This window comes from Plectropomus leopardus, chromosome 2, assembly GCF_026936395.1.
Source record: "Plectropomus leopardus strain MGB_pleo_1.0 chromosome 2, ASM2693639v1, whole genome shotgun sequence".
Classification (NCBI taxonomy): domain Eukaryota; kingdom Metazoa; phylum Chordata; class Actinopteri; order Perciformes; family Serranidae; genus Plectropomus; species Plectropomus leopardus.
This window is the reverse complement of record NC_142177.1, coordinates 1,710,600-1,729,876: the sequence shown is the minus strand read 5'-3', so window position 1 is coordinate 1,729,876 and position 19,277 is coordinate 1,710,600. Positions and strand designations below refer to the sequence as shown.

General features: G+C 41.8%; 1 protein-coding gene across 5 annotated transcripts in view; it reads left to right on the top strand.

Annotated features, from left to right (window-relative positions):
- Positions 1 to 19,277, top strand: part of epha8 (eph receptor A8) — a 159,019-nt gene that overhangs the window by 120,440 nt on the left and 19,302 nt on the right. For 3 of the 5 annotated variants that reach the window (XM_088082712.1, XM_088082706.1, XM_088082707.1), the window contains exons 7-11: positions 3,935 to 4,090; positions 4,303 to 4,716; positions 7,972 to 8,096; positions 11,516 to 11,678; positions 18,928 to 19,060. In XM_088082712.1, the coding sequence (XP_087938838.1) occupies positions 3,935 to 4,090; positions 4,303 to 4,716; positions 7,972 to 8,096; positions 11,516 to 11,678; positions 18,928 to 19,060 (991 nt within the window). The remainder of the gene's footprint in view (positions 1 to 3,934; positions 4,091 to 4,302; positions 4,717 to 7,971; positions 8,097 to 11,515; positions 11,679 to 18,927; positions 19,061 to 19,277) is intronic. The other 2 variants (XM_088082708.1, XM_088082709.1) reach the window with 1 other exon arrangement.

Below are 19,277 nucleotides of genomic sequence, written 5' to 3'. Positions count from 1 at the left end.
CTTGATACAGCTCCTGGAAATTGAATGCAGACCAACTACAGGCTCAATATCCTTTAATGCCGTTCAAAGATGAAGACATTTACACTCATTTAACACTATTTTGTTCACAGCAGATACTAAAGCCTGAGCATGTGGTATTGTAGAGGGCTAGATGAGAGAATCTGGCCTCATAAAAAGGGCCGTTTGAAGATGTCCTTTACAAATGTAAAAATAATCTGCACTATATTTTTTTTTCTGAGTGTTTTTTTAATCACAACTGTTCACTGAACAAAAACAATTCCTCTCTTATTGAGAGTTAGTTTCACATATAGAAAAGCAAACATTGAGATAACTGCGGCCTCCCAATACATTCTCATCCTAACTCGTCATATGGTGCCGCTCTATCGGTGATTTTCTGCGCCTACCTACGACGTTTTAGGTATCCCTCTGTGTCAGCTGTTTACACTCCGGGATGCCGTTACAGTGATGTCAACAAATGCAGACGATGGGATGAAGCAGCACGGTCCTTATGAAGAAAACTCCCACATGAAAGTCAGCTGTTTGTTAGACCCATCTACTTCCCCATCCATCCACCATATGAGTAACAGCAGCATTATTACCTGACGCTGTCCTTCAGCGTTTCATGCGCACATGTACAGTTCTGTCCAGCGGCGTTCTCAAGTGATGCTGCCCGTGCAAGTTGCATGTGGACACGCCCGGTGCCATCCGTCCATCCTCCAGAGTATAATAACAACTCAACCAGTTCTGTCCAAGCGCATTCTCATGTGACTGTCCAGCCATGTTCTGGTTGGACGCCAGTGGCTTTTGACGTCACGCTCATACACCGAAAGGCACTGATAGAGCAGACATATTTGACAAGTTGGGAGTGAGAGAGGACTGGGCCTCTGCACTCTCCACAACTGAGGTCTCAGTTTCACTCAACTAGAGTGAAGAAAATTTGTACCCATATTTTAAAATTCAAACCAAACAGCTGTAGGATTGTATAAATAGCCTTTATGTATGTATACAATGGGATTTGCAGTTGTTGGTTGTTGAACACTGTAGATCATATAAAGAACAGAATTTGCCTTTCAGATATGCTTTACCATGCAAAACAGGTCAAAACTGATCAGTCTGTCTCAGCCCGTGTGCTTTGATTTTATATCTGTTATTGTGGTGGCTGTTAGTAGTGTCACATTCCAAAGAAAAGCTCACTGCAGGAAGTCAACCTATTTATCTATCTGTCTATCTGTCTATCAATCTATCGCATGAAGGTACAATTCCAGTGGAATGGGATCTGGTCAGCTTCTTCAGCCTGCCCTCTTTTAGTCCTATTTGCCTCCTGTTACACTGTAGGCTGCTGCTTTATAACTGTCCATGATTCCATACTGGCTGCAGTGCATGACGGCTCTGGTAATCCATGGTTTCTGGTAAGAGTCAGGAAAAGTGTGAAACCAAAGGTGGCAAAACATTTGGCTAAAAAATGAGATATTCAGATGACCTACTGTTGACCATGTCTAAATTATTCTCTATCTCAAATTTTGTTTGCCTCAGTTTGCACTGAAGATTAGATTTTTTTTTCTTCTCCCCACAACATTTAATAAAAAGACTGGCACCTGGAAATAAATTAATTTCTGCTTTGTTTCTTTTAATTTTGGAGGCAAACAATGCAGTGTTTAAATTCATCTACCCTGTTTTTCTGTCTTTTCCATTTTTATTTCTATTTCAATTTCATATGTCAGTCAGATCTTGCTTATGCATAATGTGGGATGACTTCCAGCTGCCGCAGACAGTAGGGTCTGACTGCTGCAGGTGGGAGGCCAGTGAGGGATGCAGGTGGATAGAGTAGCAACTTTGCCATTCAGTGGAAGTAGAACTTTCTTCACACACTGGGTCTCATTCATGAAATATTAGTAAATCTGTGAGTAGATTTGCATATTAAACACCTTGGTACTAAAAACCTACACTAGATTGATGAACACTCGGATTTGATCGTAGGCACATGTGGACATTCCTGAATGCCAATCAATCAGACTTCAATGGAGCGCTCCCACTGAAACTTCTCACTGTTTGCCCAGGCATGAATCGGGGAAGGGTTCTCTCCATTTCTCGTTGATTTAACCTTTATTTGTTTTATTTTATTTTATGTTATGAAACCATTGTAAATTTTCTTGTGCTTAAATCACACTTTGGAAGTAGTTTTAATGGACTGAATTGAGAGGGAAAGAAAGAGAAAGAAGGGGAGGGAAAATAAGAGAAAGAGAAAAGGGGGTCTACAAGGTGATTTGGTTGGCAGTGTTTGTTTCTGCTTCCCAGCTGTGAGAGGGATGTGCGTAACATGCAGCAAAGAGTGGTAATCATCTGCATGCTGCAACCCCATAGATCGCCGCGCGTACTAGATGCACTGACGGGTGTAGCCAGTTCTGCTAAACCTGTGATGCACGAGATGACAGACTAACAGAAGGAAGTGAAGAAGGAGAAGTGGTGAAACACACCTGCCCTTAGTTTGTAATAAAATGTTTTACATTAAAAAATATTTATTTTGGTTTTTTTTGTTATATAGACCTATTTTTACAGTACAAATTTGAGTTTGTAATCGGTCTTATGCCCAAAACAGAACATAACATAGCACAATATGACTTCACAATGTAATTTCTAATAACGACAAGCAATATTTATTTGCATTCCTTATTTACAACAGCAGTATTAGCAGTTGGAGGCAGCTGTAGATTTTAATAGTGCCTACAGAAATATCAGAGATACTAACATATTGATGAATGCTGAAATTCATGTAAATTTCCTTTTGCGAACAGTTTAAAGACAAATTCAAACTTCTCATGTTTCATGGATGAGCCTAATCTACAGCTTAAATAGTCCTGTTTTCACAAAAAAAAACTTCATGAGGGTAAAAACTACAGTGTGTTCCAGTGAACACACTGAAAATAAAATGGCTGTGAAGAACTCAGCTTATGAAATTTAACAGCATCATTAAAAATAGAATTACATTGCACATCCACGATGTGTGTATGTGTGCGCGTGCATCCGTGGTGAACATTTGTATGTGTACTTTCAGGTAAAAGTATGAAAACCTTTTCCTTCCTTTTCCTTTTTCCAAAAATGTCTCAGTCAGTAATGCAGAATACATTTTAACTATTCTCCTTGTTATAATTTCGCTCATGTTGGTTATCCAATTTCATGGTTCTTTCAGCACCTTTGAAGTCTAAGCACCTAAAATGGCCCTCTATAAACTTAACAAGGAGAGGTTAGGAAAACACTGCATCTGTAAACTAACACTCAGCATTCTGGGAGAACATAAATTACCCTGTGAGGAAGAGCAAACACGAGCACGGCGGTGTCTGCTGCTGCTTTCTGTGTGTGTGCGAGGTTTACCCCTGCCCCATTTACCATTGCAGAAGCCTATTAACCGCCTGGAAAGAGAATATATTTATCAGAGCCCCCTCCATTATTAATCAGTGTAGAGTTAAAAGTGAATATGTATCAGAGGAACTGAATAAGGTTGAAACACGGTCTGGATTTTGAGGGTCTCACTGGGAGTATCAACAGTGCAGACCCTTTTCAGCCCAAATCTGAGCAGAAAGAAGTATGACTTTCATCTCCCCTGCTCTGCAGTCTCTACGGTTACAAGGCCTGTAATTATACATAGATTTGGAGGAGGGGGCGAGGAGGGGGTTATGTCCTAAAATGAATGCTGTGGAGAAGATGACACAGTTTTGAAGAAGTTGAAGCAGCGTTGATATGCACAGCTTGCTATAGGAGTGTGATTCATGCCTTTCTGGCTGCACTCTTTCAATTTTATCAGGGTCTGAGTGATTATGGGAGTGCAGAGCCCTTCCCTGCAAGCTCTCTGTTTACTCTATTTATTCTCTCTCTCTCTCTCTCTCTCTCTCTCTCTCTCTCTCTCTCTCTCTCTCTCTCTTTCTCTCTCTTTCTGCAGCCTGTGAGGTGGGTTTCTATAAGCCGGTGGCAGGCGATGGCCTGTGTGGTAAATGTCCTCAACACAGCCACTCAGAGACCAGAGCTGCCCTCTCCTGCCCCTGCGACTCCAACTACTATCGAGCTGCAGATGACCCGCCAGCAGCTCCATGCTCCCGTAAGCAAAAACACACAAGATCACCCAATTCCACAAGCAAGAGCACCTCCAAGGAGAGCAAACACATGTGCACACATTCGTCTGCACCCACAACACACAGAAACTATGGAATAATGTGCCAAACTTATCTGTGCCTCCAAAATCCCATTTACTTTTCTCGACAGTGATCAAACCTGTGAATGAACTCAAACCTCCATCTCTCTTTTCTCCAGGCCCTCCGTCTGCTCCAGTAAATGTCATCTCCTCAGTCAACGGGACGTCTGTGAATTTAGAGTGGGATCGGCCTCTGGATACCGGAGGTCGCAGCGACCTGCAGTACAGTGTGGTGTGTCAGAAATGCTCAGGAGGGCCCTGTGAGGACTGTGCATCCTCTCCGGGAAGCGCCAGTGGAGGGAAGTCAGGCGGAGGCATGAGTATTGGGGTTGGAGGGATGGTGGAGCGTATGGGTTCTGCAGCAGTTCGTTTCGTTCCCCGCCAGAACGGGCTGACGGAGCCCTGGGTGACGGTGCTCAACCTGGCGGCTCACACCAACTATTCCTTTCGCCTCCTGGCCATGAATGCTGTGACGCACCTGAGCAATGAGCCCTCACCGTATGCCCTGGTCAACATCACAACGAACCAGGCAGGTAGGGTTCAGAACATGCCATACAATGTCACACTGTGAAGCCTCTGGTCCATGACATATACAGGCCCTTTACTGAACAACCCATAAAAGAATCTCTCCTGACTTCTGCTTCTGTGTCAGCTCTTCCTGGAAATACAGCTACCCCAGAGAAAAAGTGTGCTGCTAACAGTCTTCTCTTTGTCTCGTTGAAAATAAATCAACTTCTTAGTTTGAAGATGACTAAATTCTGATCTGTATATTGTATGATATCTTTCTATTGAGGGGGATATCTTTCCCAAGATCTACATCTATGGGCCATACTATACACTCAAAAGGACATTTATCAGGACACTTATTCCATTCTTGTGTATCCTACAACTGCATTTACGCACATGACAACATTTACATGTGAATTACATCTGAAGATGAGTCACCTTTAAATGATGTGTATCCAAACATAGAAATACATGGACTAGCACCAAAGACAAACAGGTTTCACAATTTCCGGTTGAGAGGAACTCTGGGTTACAGGTCATTGAATCCTGTAGAGGAAAAATTCTTGACCTTACACTTTAGAACAGGGTTGCGTAGTAAAAGATAAATCCAGGATGGCTCAGATGGCTCAAGTTCATGCAATGCTACTGTGATGTCCTGAGTTCAAATCTGACCTTGAATCACTCGCTGTAAATCATTCAAAAGAAGAAAAATTTCAGAAAAACAAACTGAGCAGATAAACTTTGCACTGTTTCTGTCTCAGTTGCAGCCACATCATTTAGAGTGTGAAGCCTTGGCCCTTCATCACACGTCTTTCTCTTCTCCTCTTTCTGTCGCACTTTTACTGTCAAATTTAGCAAAAGTGCCAAAATAACAATCTTTGGAAGAAATGTGCTGTCTCAACGAGATTTTGTGCTGATAATGAAAAACACGATATGGCACATGCACTTTGTTTCCATAAGGACTGGTAGGAGTAGCTGCTGCTGTCAGCAAACAGTACTTATGTGCAACTCTGACACTTCTGCGCTCTGTACCGACTGTATGTACACAACAAATAGCACCAACTTTATCTCTATTGTGTCTGATGCTGCAGTAATCACTAGAAAAAAAAATGTCATTGATTGGATGACACTTAATGTAACCTGCACTTTGATTAACACTAAACTTTTAAAAGTTGAAAAAAAGTATTGTTTCTGTCATCAAACGCAATGATGTAGTAAAGTTCCCAAGCAGTGAGAGTACACTGGAACAGCATGACATAGCCAATAAATCAAAGGACTGATTCATAGTTCAGGGTGATTCAGGGGTTATGGTGTGGAAAGACTTCCAATGTGGCCTGCTATCTAAAACAGTACTTCCCATGATGACAGACAGAGTTTCTTATAGACCTCAGAGTAAACTAGAAAAGATGGGAGTTCACTGAGACCAGCAAATAAAACTAATTGATTGTACAGACATGAGATTGACATGACATGTGTGATGTTGTCACCCTGCATACTGCACCAGCTTTAATTTAGATCATATTTAGCTTCATCTCTGTGATTCATTAAGCCGGCAGTGGCTTGTACAATCTCTGGAATTATTGCTTTGAAACATCAGTTAGCTTTCCAGATGGTTGAGGGCTCATGAAACTACAATTAAGCCTAAATGTTGCATAGGGCACTGTTTTTCAAAGTGGGGGCCACAACACCCCTTGGGGCTGCCAGGGGGCGCCAGGGGGGCTGCAGAAACTTTGAGGGAAAAAAATGCATATCAAAATCTGTGTTCTTTGACAACAATCTTTTAATTTTTATTTAAAAAATAACAATTGAATGAATAACAAAAGAGAAAAACTCTAAAAAAAAAAAAACATGTTTACTTTTCATATTGCTGTTGAAAATTGTTAAGACAGAAATGACAGAATGTTTATAACAGAAGAAAGACACACTGAATACAATGAACAAATAACAAAAGAAAAAAAAATACTTCTAAAAATGATCACTGTTAATATTACTGTTAAATATTGTTCTTATTAAACAAAAGAGAAAAAAATCTAAAAAAAAAATATGTTTACAGTTAATACTACTGTTGAATAAAATGACAAGAAATGTTTATAACAGAGGAGAGACTGATTATTATTAATAAAATGAGGAAAATATATCAAGCTGTATGTTTGATTTTTGATATTTGCCATAATAATGTACATGTAATAAATAAATTAAAAAAATTGCAGAAGGGGGTCCCTGCTGGAGGCTTATGCAATTTCAGGGTCCTTGGCATGGTAAAGTTTGGGAACCACTAGTGTAGGGAACCCCACAGACCATAATGTACAAAGTACTACAAGTAGAAACCAGTAGTTTAAAAATATTGCTATTGTCTCTGTTGACATTCTGCTAGACCACACTTTTGTGCCTTTTTATTTGTGATTTCACTGTATTTTCTGGTGTTTTCACAGTTCTGTAAGTTGTTTAATGTTCAAACAAGAGTTTCAGAGTACCCCAGGGTACACATGGAACAGCACTGAAGAGACTATCCTGAAGGGAAAAAATAAATAAATAAAACATTACAAAAAAGTATTGATCACTTGTTCAAATGCCTTAAAGGTTTCCTGGATAAGGACCTCCTGTGGCTGTGCAAATGATGGCTTCAGTGTCTAAAAAAGTCAAAAGTAGTAGCATTATAGTTGCTGAGAATGGTCTTAGGTAAGAGGTCAGTGGTGGGTTGCTCAGTGTACACACACAGGGGGCTGCTGTTTGAACCCCCATCCCTGCTGACAGTCAGCACTTGTTTTGTTTTTTTTGTTGTTATTTTTTTTACCATAACCGGAACCTTTCTGTAACCTTAACCAAGTTTTTATGCACCAGATATTAATCATAATTGTGGCCAATCATTTGGACTAGTTTGGAAGGAGCTGACAAACAATGCTGAACCTTGAAATTAGTAAACTGAAATGTAATCGTATAGTTTGGATTTGTTGGGACCATATGAATAAGGGATGTAGCTACCGTGCAGTTTTGAAGCTCTTTTTTTGGAGCTAGAAGTGACGATATTTGGATAAAAGAATGGAGTGTGGTATGGATCTGACTCACAAACTGTAGCAACGCCTCTCAGACAACCTGTCACTCAAGCAGCACCACTTAAAAATGCAAAACTTTAAGCCTTAATGAAATGTAATGGCGTGAGTTATTAGCACCTCCATAAAAGAACTTTTTTTGGTAATCTCATTACCTTGTTATACATGGTGATCACTGAGGAACTACATCTTGAACTGACGAGGCAGTAATCTCTCTTGTTTTTTGTGCAGCCCCGTCTGAAGTGTTAGCCATCCGCCAGGAGAACACCAGCCAGAACAGCGTGACGCTGCTGTGGCATGAACCCGACCAGCCAAACGGGGTCATCCTGGAGTACGACATCAAGTATTATGAGAAGGTACTTAACTCACTGCTGCATATGTACCTCTGAAGAAGTGCATTTAAAAATCACATAAGTCAAAAGCTGTAGTCGTTTGTTTTCGGCTTGTGTCAACAGATTGTGGGTATTTTCCAAAAACAGCGAACATGGAACTATTCAGGCAGTTTATGAAAGGCATAGAATGTGACACAGTCTGTGCCATACCTGAAGAACATAAGCTCTGTGTCTTCAAAGGGCCAAGACTAAACTGAGCCAAGATACTGTGAATGCAGAGGAGTGGTTAGATAGACTCTGGATAACTTAATCCCAGAAAAAGATCCTGCTGGCAGCTCAGCTAATTGAAAGGAAATGGGGGTCGAGAGAGGGAGCGCAAGAAGGAGGATGAGACGGTGTAGATTCCAACTTAGCGAAAGTGACAGTGACAGCAAGCGGCTGGCGGGCGCATAAGCCTCACAACAAGTTAATTGCTGTGAGTGTGTGTGTGAGTCAATGTGTACATGCAATGTGTGCTCGGGTTTAGTGGGTGTATGTGTGTGTGATGATATAAATCAGCTAATTGCAGAGAGAGCAGCCTGTGAAAAGGCAGTCTCATAGCCAAACAAGCAGGATGGTGTGGGGATTCCTGAAGGATTAGCTCGTCTCTTGTGCTGCTGTCTTAATCTGGCCTTGCTCAGGGGGTGAGACGCCTGTGGGGGGATTTCAAGTGGACAAGTCAGCAATGTGCTTTCTTAAGGTTTCTATATGACTGTACTAAACAACAATGAGTCACAGCGAGGGTGGCAGCTGCTGCTGCAGCACACCAGCTGAGGATGATAATTAAGACAAAAAAATACTTGTTTCTGCACCTCACACTTCTTCATAATTAGGCTCTTATCCTTTCTAAGGACGCATGAATGATTCACTGATTCTGCTGTTTGGATGCACCTTGCACCTCCTATTATTGTTGAACTCTTTTTACCTCCACAATTATAAAGTACCCCTCAATTAAGTTTGTAAAGATGCTGCAGCAGGCAGATGAAAATAAGCTGAGGATTACAATGAAGAAGATGACGATAATGAACTTTATTGTTAATCGAGACTTCCTTCAAAGCAACAAATGCATACCCTTTTTAATGAATATGTGCATAAAAAATAAAACATTGCATGGCAGATAGGAGTAATAAGCTTGAGAATCTACATTTGAACAAATGATGCATCAGAAATGAATTATCTGAGCATGAAAATAAGACAAACACTCCTCAAAGTATCTGTCATTTCTCTGGCTGATAGAAACAGATCAAAACATGTCTGAGGTAATTACCTGCCAATTACATTTGACTGGCAGACAAGCTTGTATTCATTTATGTAGCGGCTAACGGGACAGGAAATCTAGTGAGGGTACGCTCTTAAAAGCAGGGCAATGTATTAGTAAAGCTCTGTGTGAATGGCAGATCCAGCATGATCTGTCCTTCAACACCAGTTTTCAAAGCACTGATGTATTTTTGAAAAACCCCAGTGACTCATGTCAATGCATTTCTTGAAAATGTAGTTTAGTTTTTTTACTAATATCTTTTAACTAATAACATTTTTTAAGTGGTGGTGACTAATAACACACATAGTCAATGGCCCTATGCCTCAAACTATTAGTGCGTCTACGTGGCCATGAATACCCTGTTTGGGATGAGGATTTTGGGGTTTGTTGTCTATGTATTTGAGCATGTAATCACTATCATCATATCATCATATGAGAAGTCCCAATATGCTAGCAATATGCTATGTAAGCAGAAAGCCCCCTGTGTCTTGTGGACAGAGGGGCATCACCAAACATTGTATTTAATGACCACAGAATGAGAAAATAAATATCTGTTGTCCTAATACACAAAGATTTTGGAATTTGGTAACTGAAAGCAAAATATTCATGTTTCCCTCCTTGATAAAAAAAAAGTAATATAAATCATGTTCAGAAAGCCACTATTTCCTGAAAAATTAGAAAATTATTAACATGCAGCAGCTCTCAAACTAAATTTTAAATGATCTAAAATTACATGCAGCTAAAGCCAAAGATTTATTCAAACCAAGAACAGATATAAAATAGAACATTGTGCCATTTTGAAGTTGCACACTGACTGCTTTATATGTTTTATTATTTATTGAGCTAATGGGTTTGATAACTCAAAGTAAACAGAGAAACGGTGGTGAGAATTATTATAAATAAAATTATGAGATGGTGATGGCTTTTTTGATTTTCTAGACAGCAAATGTCTGACAAACAGGAGTTAAACTTGGATTGGTGAGAAAGGGGAGCTCTTTTCTGAAGGGTGGGATGGATGGAGAGATGGCCAATTTCAAAAACTTAGACACATTGAATTCTAAGTCTACATGGCCAGATAACACGCAAGGGTGGTGAGAAAATGTTTGTAAGTTGGGAAAAGCAACCCTTTGAATGCACTGGATAAAGTTTTGCAGTGTTTGCAAAAAGACCAAGTCAAACGTAATAAAATAACACCATTAATATTCATTCACATCTACCCAAGTATGCTGCCAAGGGCAGAACATTTCTTCTTTGTTTGTTTGAGTTAAAAGTATGGTTAAGAAACAACAAAATTCCTGTCCATGCATGCAGACTCATATATTTTGTTGATTATTGTCACAATTAGAGAGTTTGTGTTTATTGGAACCCTCATGCATTTAGCAGTGCAACCGCTGTAATTAATATAGCACAATATTGGGAAGTTATTCAGATATATATTGAGTTGTTAAATGATCAGTTAAGCATATTACATACTCTGAACTATAAAATAGAAATATGATGCAGAGCTTATGTTTACATGGGGAAACACATTGAACTCATAAGCTGACCAGCGAGGCAATTTCCCGAAACCTTATTTCTAAAGCCTCATTCCAACTGCACAAAAACTCACTGACACCCGCTAATATCAGTTTTTTTAATGAGAAGGGAAAGGGTACTATTGGCGTGAAATGACTCTGCATTAGACACAGGTATTTATCACGTCCAGCTCTGATCAGCAGTGATGGAAACACCACACCCCTGCGAATGCGCTCATTTCAGCTCCCAAAACAATGAAATGCAACGACTTGCTGTCTCTATACTGTCCGTCTACACCTAGTCAGCACTAAAGCATCGATCCAAATTAGTCTGCACTGAGTTTGAAAGAGACAGTGATTAAGTAAGAGATATAAGAGTAGTGACCACCGTTAAGTTTTTATTGACCTCTGTTCATGCTGTGTCTTATTGCAAAACACACGAAAAAAAAACTCACATACACACAAAAGGAATACTCTCCTGCTGCAGGGCTGTGTACACAACCCTGCTCTACTGGCAGTGGGAAAGGTGTCTTCAGCCTATTTATAGTGGTTTTACCTGTGTTTAAAAAAACCTGCGTGCATGCACTCATTTTGGTGGGAAATTGATATAAATGTGTCTGTTTCTGTTACAGGATAATGAAGCACAAAGTTACTCCACTCTGAAGTCAAAAAATACCAGTGCCCGAGTGTCAGGGCTGAAGCCAGGCACCAAGTATATCTTCCAGGTCCGAGCCAGAACGTCCGCAGGCTGCGGACGCTTCAGCCAGAATGTGGAGATCCAGACTGGGAAAGCAGGTGTGTGTGTGTGTGTGTGTGTGTGTGTGTGTGAGAGAGAGAGGGGGGGTCTATAAGGAACAGTAAAACACATACTAGTTCATGATTTGTTGCCTAAAACCTGCTGCTCACCCTGAGCCACAGGGACCCTTTAGCAGTTGTGTATTGTGTAATACAGTGGAAGAAGTCCAGTAAGAACACAGTTTGTTGTGTTAAAAGACTTGGCACAGAAAGCTTCTCAAAGCCAGGCCAGACTGCACAGCAGGGTCCAGGGCTAAAGTGTCAGTGAGGCCGATAACCGCCTCAGTCCTTCCCTCTGTTCCATTGATCTGTGCTTTGTTAGAGGGTCACCCTGTCAGCAAAACTGCAGCCTATCCCAGCTTCAAACAGCTGTACACAGTGAAGGGCTGGGGGTAGGAGTCTTCATGACTCGATCCACCTGAGGCTAGTACAACACTGAAAGTTAGGAATTACGAAAAAAAATCTTTTATTAGAACATTTTTTCTTTTCTAATAGGGGATTTGGCAGATAACGGGCAGAGCAGACTCTAGGTCTGCAAAGTTAAACCTCCTGCCTGGTTGGAGTCCCAGTGCTGTTTCATTGACTAATAGTCTCCCCTCATTCTGCTGCTCACTGGACCCAGACTTTCCTCCTCTTGATACTGATTCATTTTCAGACCCTGAAAACAAGAGGACCGCACACATTCCACTCCCCTACATGCTGAGTAATCAATAAGTCCTAAAGTTTATGAAAAGCCAACTGAGTAGCCTTTTTCACTGTGTTATTTTTCCGTAGTTGAGGTGTACCTTGTATTAGACTTCACATTAACCTACTTCAGAGTTAACTTTGGCCTGGCTTTAGAGATGACAATGTCAGCCAGGCCTTTACTTGAGTCCATACTGAAATATCTCTTCAAAACAGCTACAAGGAGTTTTTATCTGCCTATGAAACTGTCTCAATTTAATACAGATGCCTATATTTGAGAAAACAAAATATTTAAAGCAACATTTTGCAACTTTTAGTTGATTGAGTCCCATTTCCAAGTTGTCAAATACAGATTTGTTTGGTTGATGGTTGGACCGAAGCACCAACCCAAAAAGTTTCTATCTGACAAATTGGGAATGAAACACAAAACACACAAAAAACAATCAACTTAAATTTGCATAATTCGTCCTCATAAGAAGACTCAATATTTCTTTAAAATTATCCTCAATGCCATTCCCTGGGTCTATTTCTGCACCAAATTAGACAAAAAAAAAGTTTTGCAGTGAGAAGTATTTTTACCACTTAAAAGGAGGCAGTAGATTTTTCTATCGAGAATTTTATTGTTGACATTATATTTTATAGTTATGGCTGATCTTGGGGCATGATCAGCAAAGAGAAAAAGAAAGAGTAGATGTTAGTGGTCCCCAGATAAAGCCCAGTGATTTTGATGATCATCTGACCTTTGCTTTAGAACCAACTGCATCAAGTAAAATTTGATCTCATCCACTGTTAAGATTAGCATTAATGTTTACAGACATTTCCAGAGGATGTGTCCTAATTATTTTGGTGATCCTCTGACTTTTCAATCAACTACACCATGAGGTTCACAATTTTGGTTTGTTGTGTCTCAGGTTGCATTCGAACCTGAGCTGTTTGGTCCACTTTAAACGGACTAGAGTCCGTTTCCTCTGATAGTCCGGTTTGTTTGGGGTGGTGTGAAAGCTCAGTCGAACTCTGGTGCGGACTAAACAAGCAAACTGGTCCTCTTGAAAACATAGGTCTCAGTCCACTTCCAAGTGAACTCTGGTGTGGTTTGTTTGTGGTGTGAATGAAAACGAACCACACGATTTTGTAACAGGAGAAATGTGATTTTTACAGGGTTTCTACAGCCAAACCAATAATTAATCCATCTGCTGATCACAAAATATTTCTGCAATCTTATAGTTGATCCTGACAAAGGCCAGTGCTGCCGGTACAGACACACGCAGGGCACAGCAGTGCGGGTGCGCTTTTATGTTATTATCAGTTATTAAAACAGTCAGACGCCTCTGCTGAGCAAAGTTTTTCAAAAGATAAGCTTATTAAAACAATAGGAAAATGAATGTCTAACTGGCCTCTCTGTCATCAGTGTCACTGCAGAACTAGCTCTGAAGCCGTCATATGATGACCTGATTAACAAGCTCCCAGCAGGTGATGCAGACGTGTGTCTCTGTTGAGCCTCCAGCAGCTGCTGAAAAATGTCTGTTTTATAGTTCTTCTGTAGTGGAACATATACGCAGAGTTTATAAAGTTTTGTGATTTGTCTTCTATAATGTATGAGCATAACTGTAATGTGTGAGCATAACAACAAATCAATTATGATAGCACACCCACATTGAATTCACATTGATAACATGATCGCAATCGTGCAGTCGAATAATAGCTGCCTAATAATGCTTACAATATTTTATAATTTATTTATGACCTCTTTGTGACACCACTCCATACACTGTCCATAACCGCTTGTCCTCGTAAGGGTGGCGGGGGCCTGGAACCTATCCCAGCTGTAATTGGGCAAGGTGGGGTACTACCCTGGATGGGTCACCTGACTATCGCACTCTCAGGCTCTCTCTCTAAAAGCATTAAATTACTGCATGAACTTCTGTCAGTCACATAATTTGATTTCCCCACGTGGGTCTTGATGATGCAGGATGACAAACGCAAAAACTGTCCAATCAACAGTCACCTGTCAGTCAGCAGAACCTCATGTTTACTCCTCTTGGTTTGTTTGGCAAAGTGTAGTGTGAATGCAAACCAAACCAACCTGAATTGCAATAATGTTGCAATTTCAACCCCCAAATTGAAACGAGTCCCGGACTATCAGTTGTGAAAATGACCTCAAAAAGTATTGGATTCACATCTTCCTTAGAATGAATTTAATTGTCTTTGGTGATCTTCTTACATTTTATCTAGTGTCACAATCTGGTAAATTTTCCATTACTCCAGTACTAGAGCTTAATGATTTGTTCTAAGGAGCATGCTAACACACAAAGCTAAAATGGTAACCATGGCAGATATCTGCTTAACATGCTGATGTTAACACTTACCTCAAAGCACTGTTATACCTGAGTACAAGCTCATGCAGATGGTGGCTATACACTCTTAGGGCCCTATTTAGACAATATATAGCACATGGTCTAAAGCCCATGGCACAAATGCATTTAGTCCATTTTGCAAGCTAAACAGCGGATAATCTGGGTGCCAGGTGTGGTGTATGGCACAGAGGGGTTGTATTTAGACTCTGAATTAGTCATGGGTGTGTTTTGGACGGAACATGAATTAACCAATCTGTGCGTCAGCTCCCATTCCCTCCAAAAGCCAGGTGTGCCAGGAACTGGTGGATTGCAATCTAAATGATGGATTTGGCGAATTCCAGATGAGAGAGGTGTTCTGCTGAAGAAACCCATCTGCTTGCAGAGGTAAAGCAGGCATGAGAGGACATGGCGGTGCAGGTTCAATCAATTTTTCGAAGCTCCAGAACAGCCTTACAATGCAGAAAAGTGTACAGTGATGTGAGGAGGAGGGGTGAACAAAGTTTACCGCTCAGTGTAAAAATCAAGCAGAAACGGAAGGGGCCAGCTGATCTCTTAGTGCGCGTGTTGCTGCTGGCATCTTAACTGGTATCAGCACACAGTTCAGCCTCATGCCTTCCGATGTCCTGTAATGTGCCCTCATTTAGGTCCAAGAGACATCCATGACGTATATCAATGCTGTGCAACACACAACATGCCACAAAGAATGCTCCGACTCAGGGATGTATTGTGATGTTCCACCTGACTTATCCCAACATCTGAGCTGCATGCGGGCTCATCTTGCTATCTGAATAATCCACCCTTTAAATAGCACGAAACAGACTGTGTTGCTGACTTAAGACCAGCTTTTATTTGGTCAATGGCACATTTTCTTACTGTTGCCTCAAAGTAGCAATCTGCCAACAATGTGCCTGACCACACCTCACTTTAACACTAACATGCCCAGGGGCGCACAGATGGATGCAAGTACATTTGTTATATAAAGGACATGTTACAACAACACTTTGCCAAGTCCTAAGGTCCAACACAGGCTGCCTTTATGGCTGCCACCATTTTCCTTTAAGTTGAGGGAGATTTGCCTGCCTTATGGATAATGGGCTCCTTGCTGGCCTTAAGAGGCCAGGTCCAAAGCCTGAGCCCTTGGGGAAAAGGAAAAGGGTCCTGTGGGCCTGGGACAGAAGGTCTCGGGGCATCTTTGAAGAAGGGGTGCAATTTCTGGGAACTAGATCATCTGGTGCCAAGTTAGGGCCGTCAGAATAAGGCTACCCTCTTCCACTTGGACTTTCAGTACGAGTGGGTGCAGGTGGATAAAGGGAGGGAAGGCATACACACTGATAGGCCATTGCATCAGTGCCCAAGGGAGGATTGTCTCTTCCTATAGAGAAGAAGAGGAGACACTAAGCTGTCTTGCTGGAGGCAAAGAGATCAGTTATGGCTGCACCAGAGTGATAGCAGATCTTGCTTATAACCTCTGGCTGCAGCTTCCATTTTCCCTGTAGGAGGCCCCCACTTCAGAGCTGATATGCTGCCAGGTTTGCCTAACCCAGCATGTGGTTTGTCCCTGGGGACATGAACTGTGGATATACCCAAACCCATATCGGGGCAGCTGTGGCTCAGGGGCAAAGCGGAAGGACAACAGTTCGATCACCGGCTCCTCCCGACAATATGTTGAAGTATCCTTGGGCAAGATACTGAATCCTGAATTGCTCCCAATGGCGGGTCATTGGAGTTTGAGTGTGTGTGAATGATTACTGAGTAGCAGGTGGCACCTTGTATGGTAGCCTCAGCCACCAGTGTGTGAATGTGTGTGTGAATGGGTGAATGTGACAATGTAGTGTGAAAGCCCTTCGAGTGGTAAATAAGACCAGAAAAGCTCTATACAAGTACAGTTCAATTACCATAAGCAAACTTGCCCCCCCAAATATGTTTCTGCTACCGTACTGTCTGTTCTCAACAGCATATGGTCAGTTCCTCAGCTGTGGCGCAAAGGGCATGATAGATAGATAGATTGATAGGGTCCATGCACTGGCCGATAACACAGTTATCCTGGTGAATAACTGCCAGCATATAGAGCTGGCAGTTATAGAGCTATACACATCAGTGTGTCACTAAACTGTGGACAAAGGCAGTTCAGGAGGCAGTGCTGCTCTGGACACGTGTTCAGAAGAGCCAGGGGTACAAAATGCACTGTGGCTGCTATCAGCCTGAAGAGGAGGAACAATCTCCAGGTTACCCTGCCCCACAAACAGAACTGGGACAAGCAAGCCCCAAGGGCAGCCTGTCTTCCAAGAGTTAGGTTAAGAGTTCCTGCCCTTGCATCTAAACACATGTTTAAGAACCCTTTGGACTATAAGGGCTGGAGCTCTAATCCAGTCCACCACTTTCTTTGAGGCCTTCTTTGTCAGGAGAGTGGGGATCTCCTCAACCAGAACCCACCCCTGCGCTGAGAGTGTGTTATCACTGAAGGTTGTTGACCTTGTCAGTGGAGGTGAGTATAGAAACTGCAAACAATAACCCCAGAGTCATGATGGAAAGCACCTAGCATTCCAACCCAATTGTCTCCCAGGACAGGCGCTTTCCCCTTTGCAGTGGTGACAAGGACGGATGAGTTCACGCACCATCAGAACAGGGAGGCCCCGCAGGGTCCACCACGGGTAATCCTCTCTTGATCATGCAATGACCAGCAACTTCAGATGGTTATGCAAACTGTCTGAGTGCTTGATCCTCTAAATCAGTAAGCTTCAGTGCAGAAAAAGAGCATGACTGACTCTTTATCGACAAAATGTTAGGCTTTCCAGCCTTGCTTTGCTGGCATTTTGATACCCAATGCCTAAACGGCCAAGTAATTACCTGGTTATAGAGTGGAGATGGTTGCTCCTGCTCTTTTTCCTCATCTTCCTGCTTTGCCTCCACACACACCTGACCTTAAGGCAGGCCCTCACCATTTGAATCAAACCCTCGGATGTCAATTTTGCTTGGAATGACACATACATCCTACCAGGCGCTAGGTGCTAGGTAGTAGATGGGTTGTCCCTGTGTGAAAGTTTGCCTGCTTAAGATCTCCAACTTAGTCTGCTTTCATGAGAGACGACGGCTGTGGCATTAGAAGGTGCTGCTGTTGAAACACACAACCTACACTTTTGCGGTGTGTGGTGATCACAGTCGTGTCATGTGTAGTTTGGGCAACAGCTACAAACAGCATGATAAAAAAATGACTCAAGAAACATTCGAATTTGATTGTAACTTATTTTGTAACATACCAAAAGCTATAAAAACAAGGTATATCAGGCAGTTCTAGAGCAGTGTTAACTGTGGGAGGAGTAACCTCCTTTGGTGTGGACTTTGGGCTTTGTAACTTTGTACACCTTTAAGTGCACAAAAAAGCTACATAGCTAACACACTAAAGGGAAAAAAAAAAAAAACAATAAAGCAAGGGTGTGGTCGTACCTCGGGTGGTAGAGTGGGTCGTTCATCGATCAGGAGGTTGATGGTTCAATCCCTTGCTCCTCCAGTTTTGAAGTATCCTCGGGCAACATACTGAACCCTAAATTACTCCTGATGACTGTTCCATCAATGTGTGAATAGACAGCCCATTTTCACTACAAAGTCATCACATACTGCTGCTAGTGATTTTGGCTTGTGTCCACATAATACGCTGCCGGACGGAGTCAGGTTGAAATGCTGCTAATAACAGCGTAATATAGGAAACTGGACTAAAAAAGAAAGGTCCCTATAGGGTGGGCAGGAGGGGTGGTGGATGAGTCCAACAAATGGCAGACTGTCATGCAGGAGTCCGGTGTTTACTTCCTGTCTGAATAATATGTTTTTTCCTACACCTCACTATAAGTCTCTTTTGCCTGACCCAAACCAAGCCGGAACGTCAACAGCAGACACAGACGGATGCCTAGAGCGCGATACATAGATGCAGAAGTCCACTGTAAAGTAGCAGTCTGTGATGACTTGGGATGAGAACTTGTTGGCAGGTCTGAGACAACATTCACTCTTTAAAAATAGACGAGATCATTACAGCAAAAATGTTGTTCTTTTCAATGAAGCTCCAAATTCTTGTTTACCTTGTTTGACCAAGAACACTCTACCTGCTGCCTGTGTTTGCCATGTGTGTCAGTGATTGTGTAAATTTAAACTGCAAACTCTCAACTGCTGATGGCCCTTTTTTTTCTCAGCTAACACAGTGTGTTTATGTGTGTTTTCAGTTCCTCTGCGCTACAACACCATGACCATCATCTGGATCTGCATGGCCCTGGTGTCTGGCCTCGTCACCTTTCTGGCCATCATCATCTGCAGGAAACGGCAAGGCTACACTTTACCACACTACCCATCGCTGCTGTGTGTGGAACACTTTCTTACACTACTCTACCGTATCTCTCTTTGTGTAATGTTGTTTGTGATCAAAGTGCCCTGTGCACTGTATTTCTCCCTGCTTTTTCCATGTGTAGTATTGCCTGCAAGTATGACAGTAAAGTTGAAATCTTAGAGAAGCCCTCCTAAAAGAAAACCTAAAAATGTTTCCAAAAATGGGAAAGGATCTAATTTAAGCCTGTGT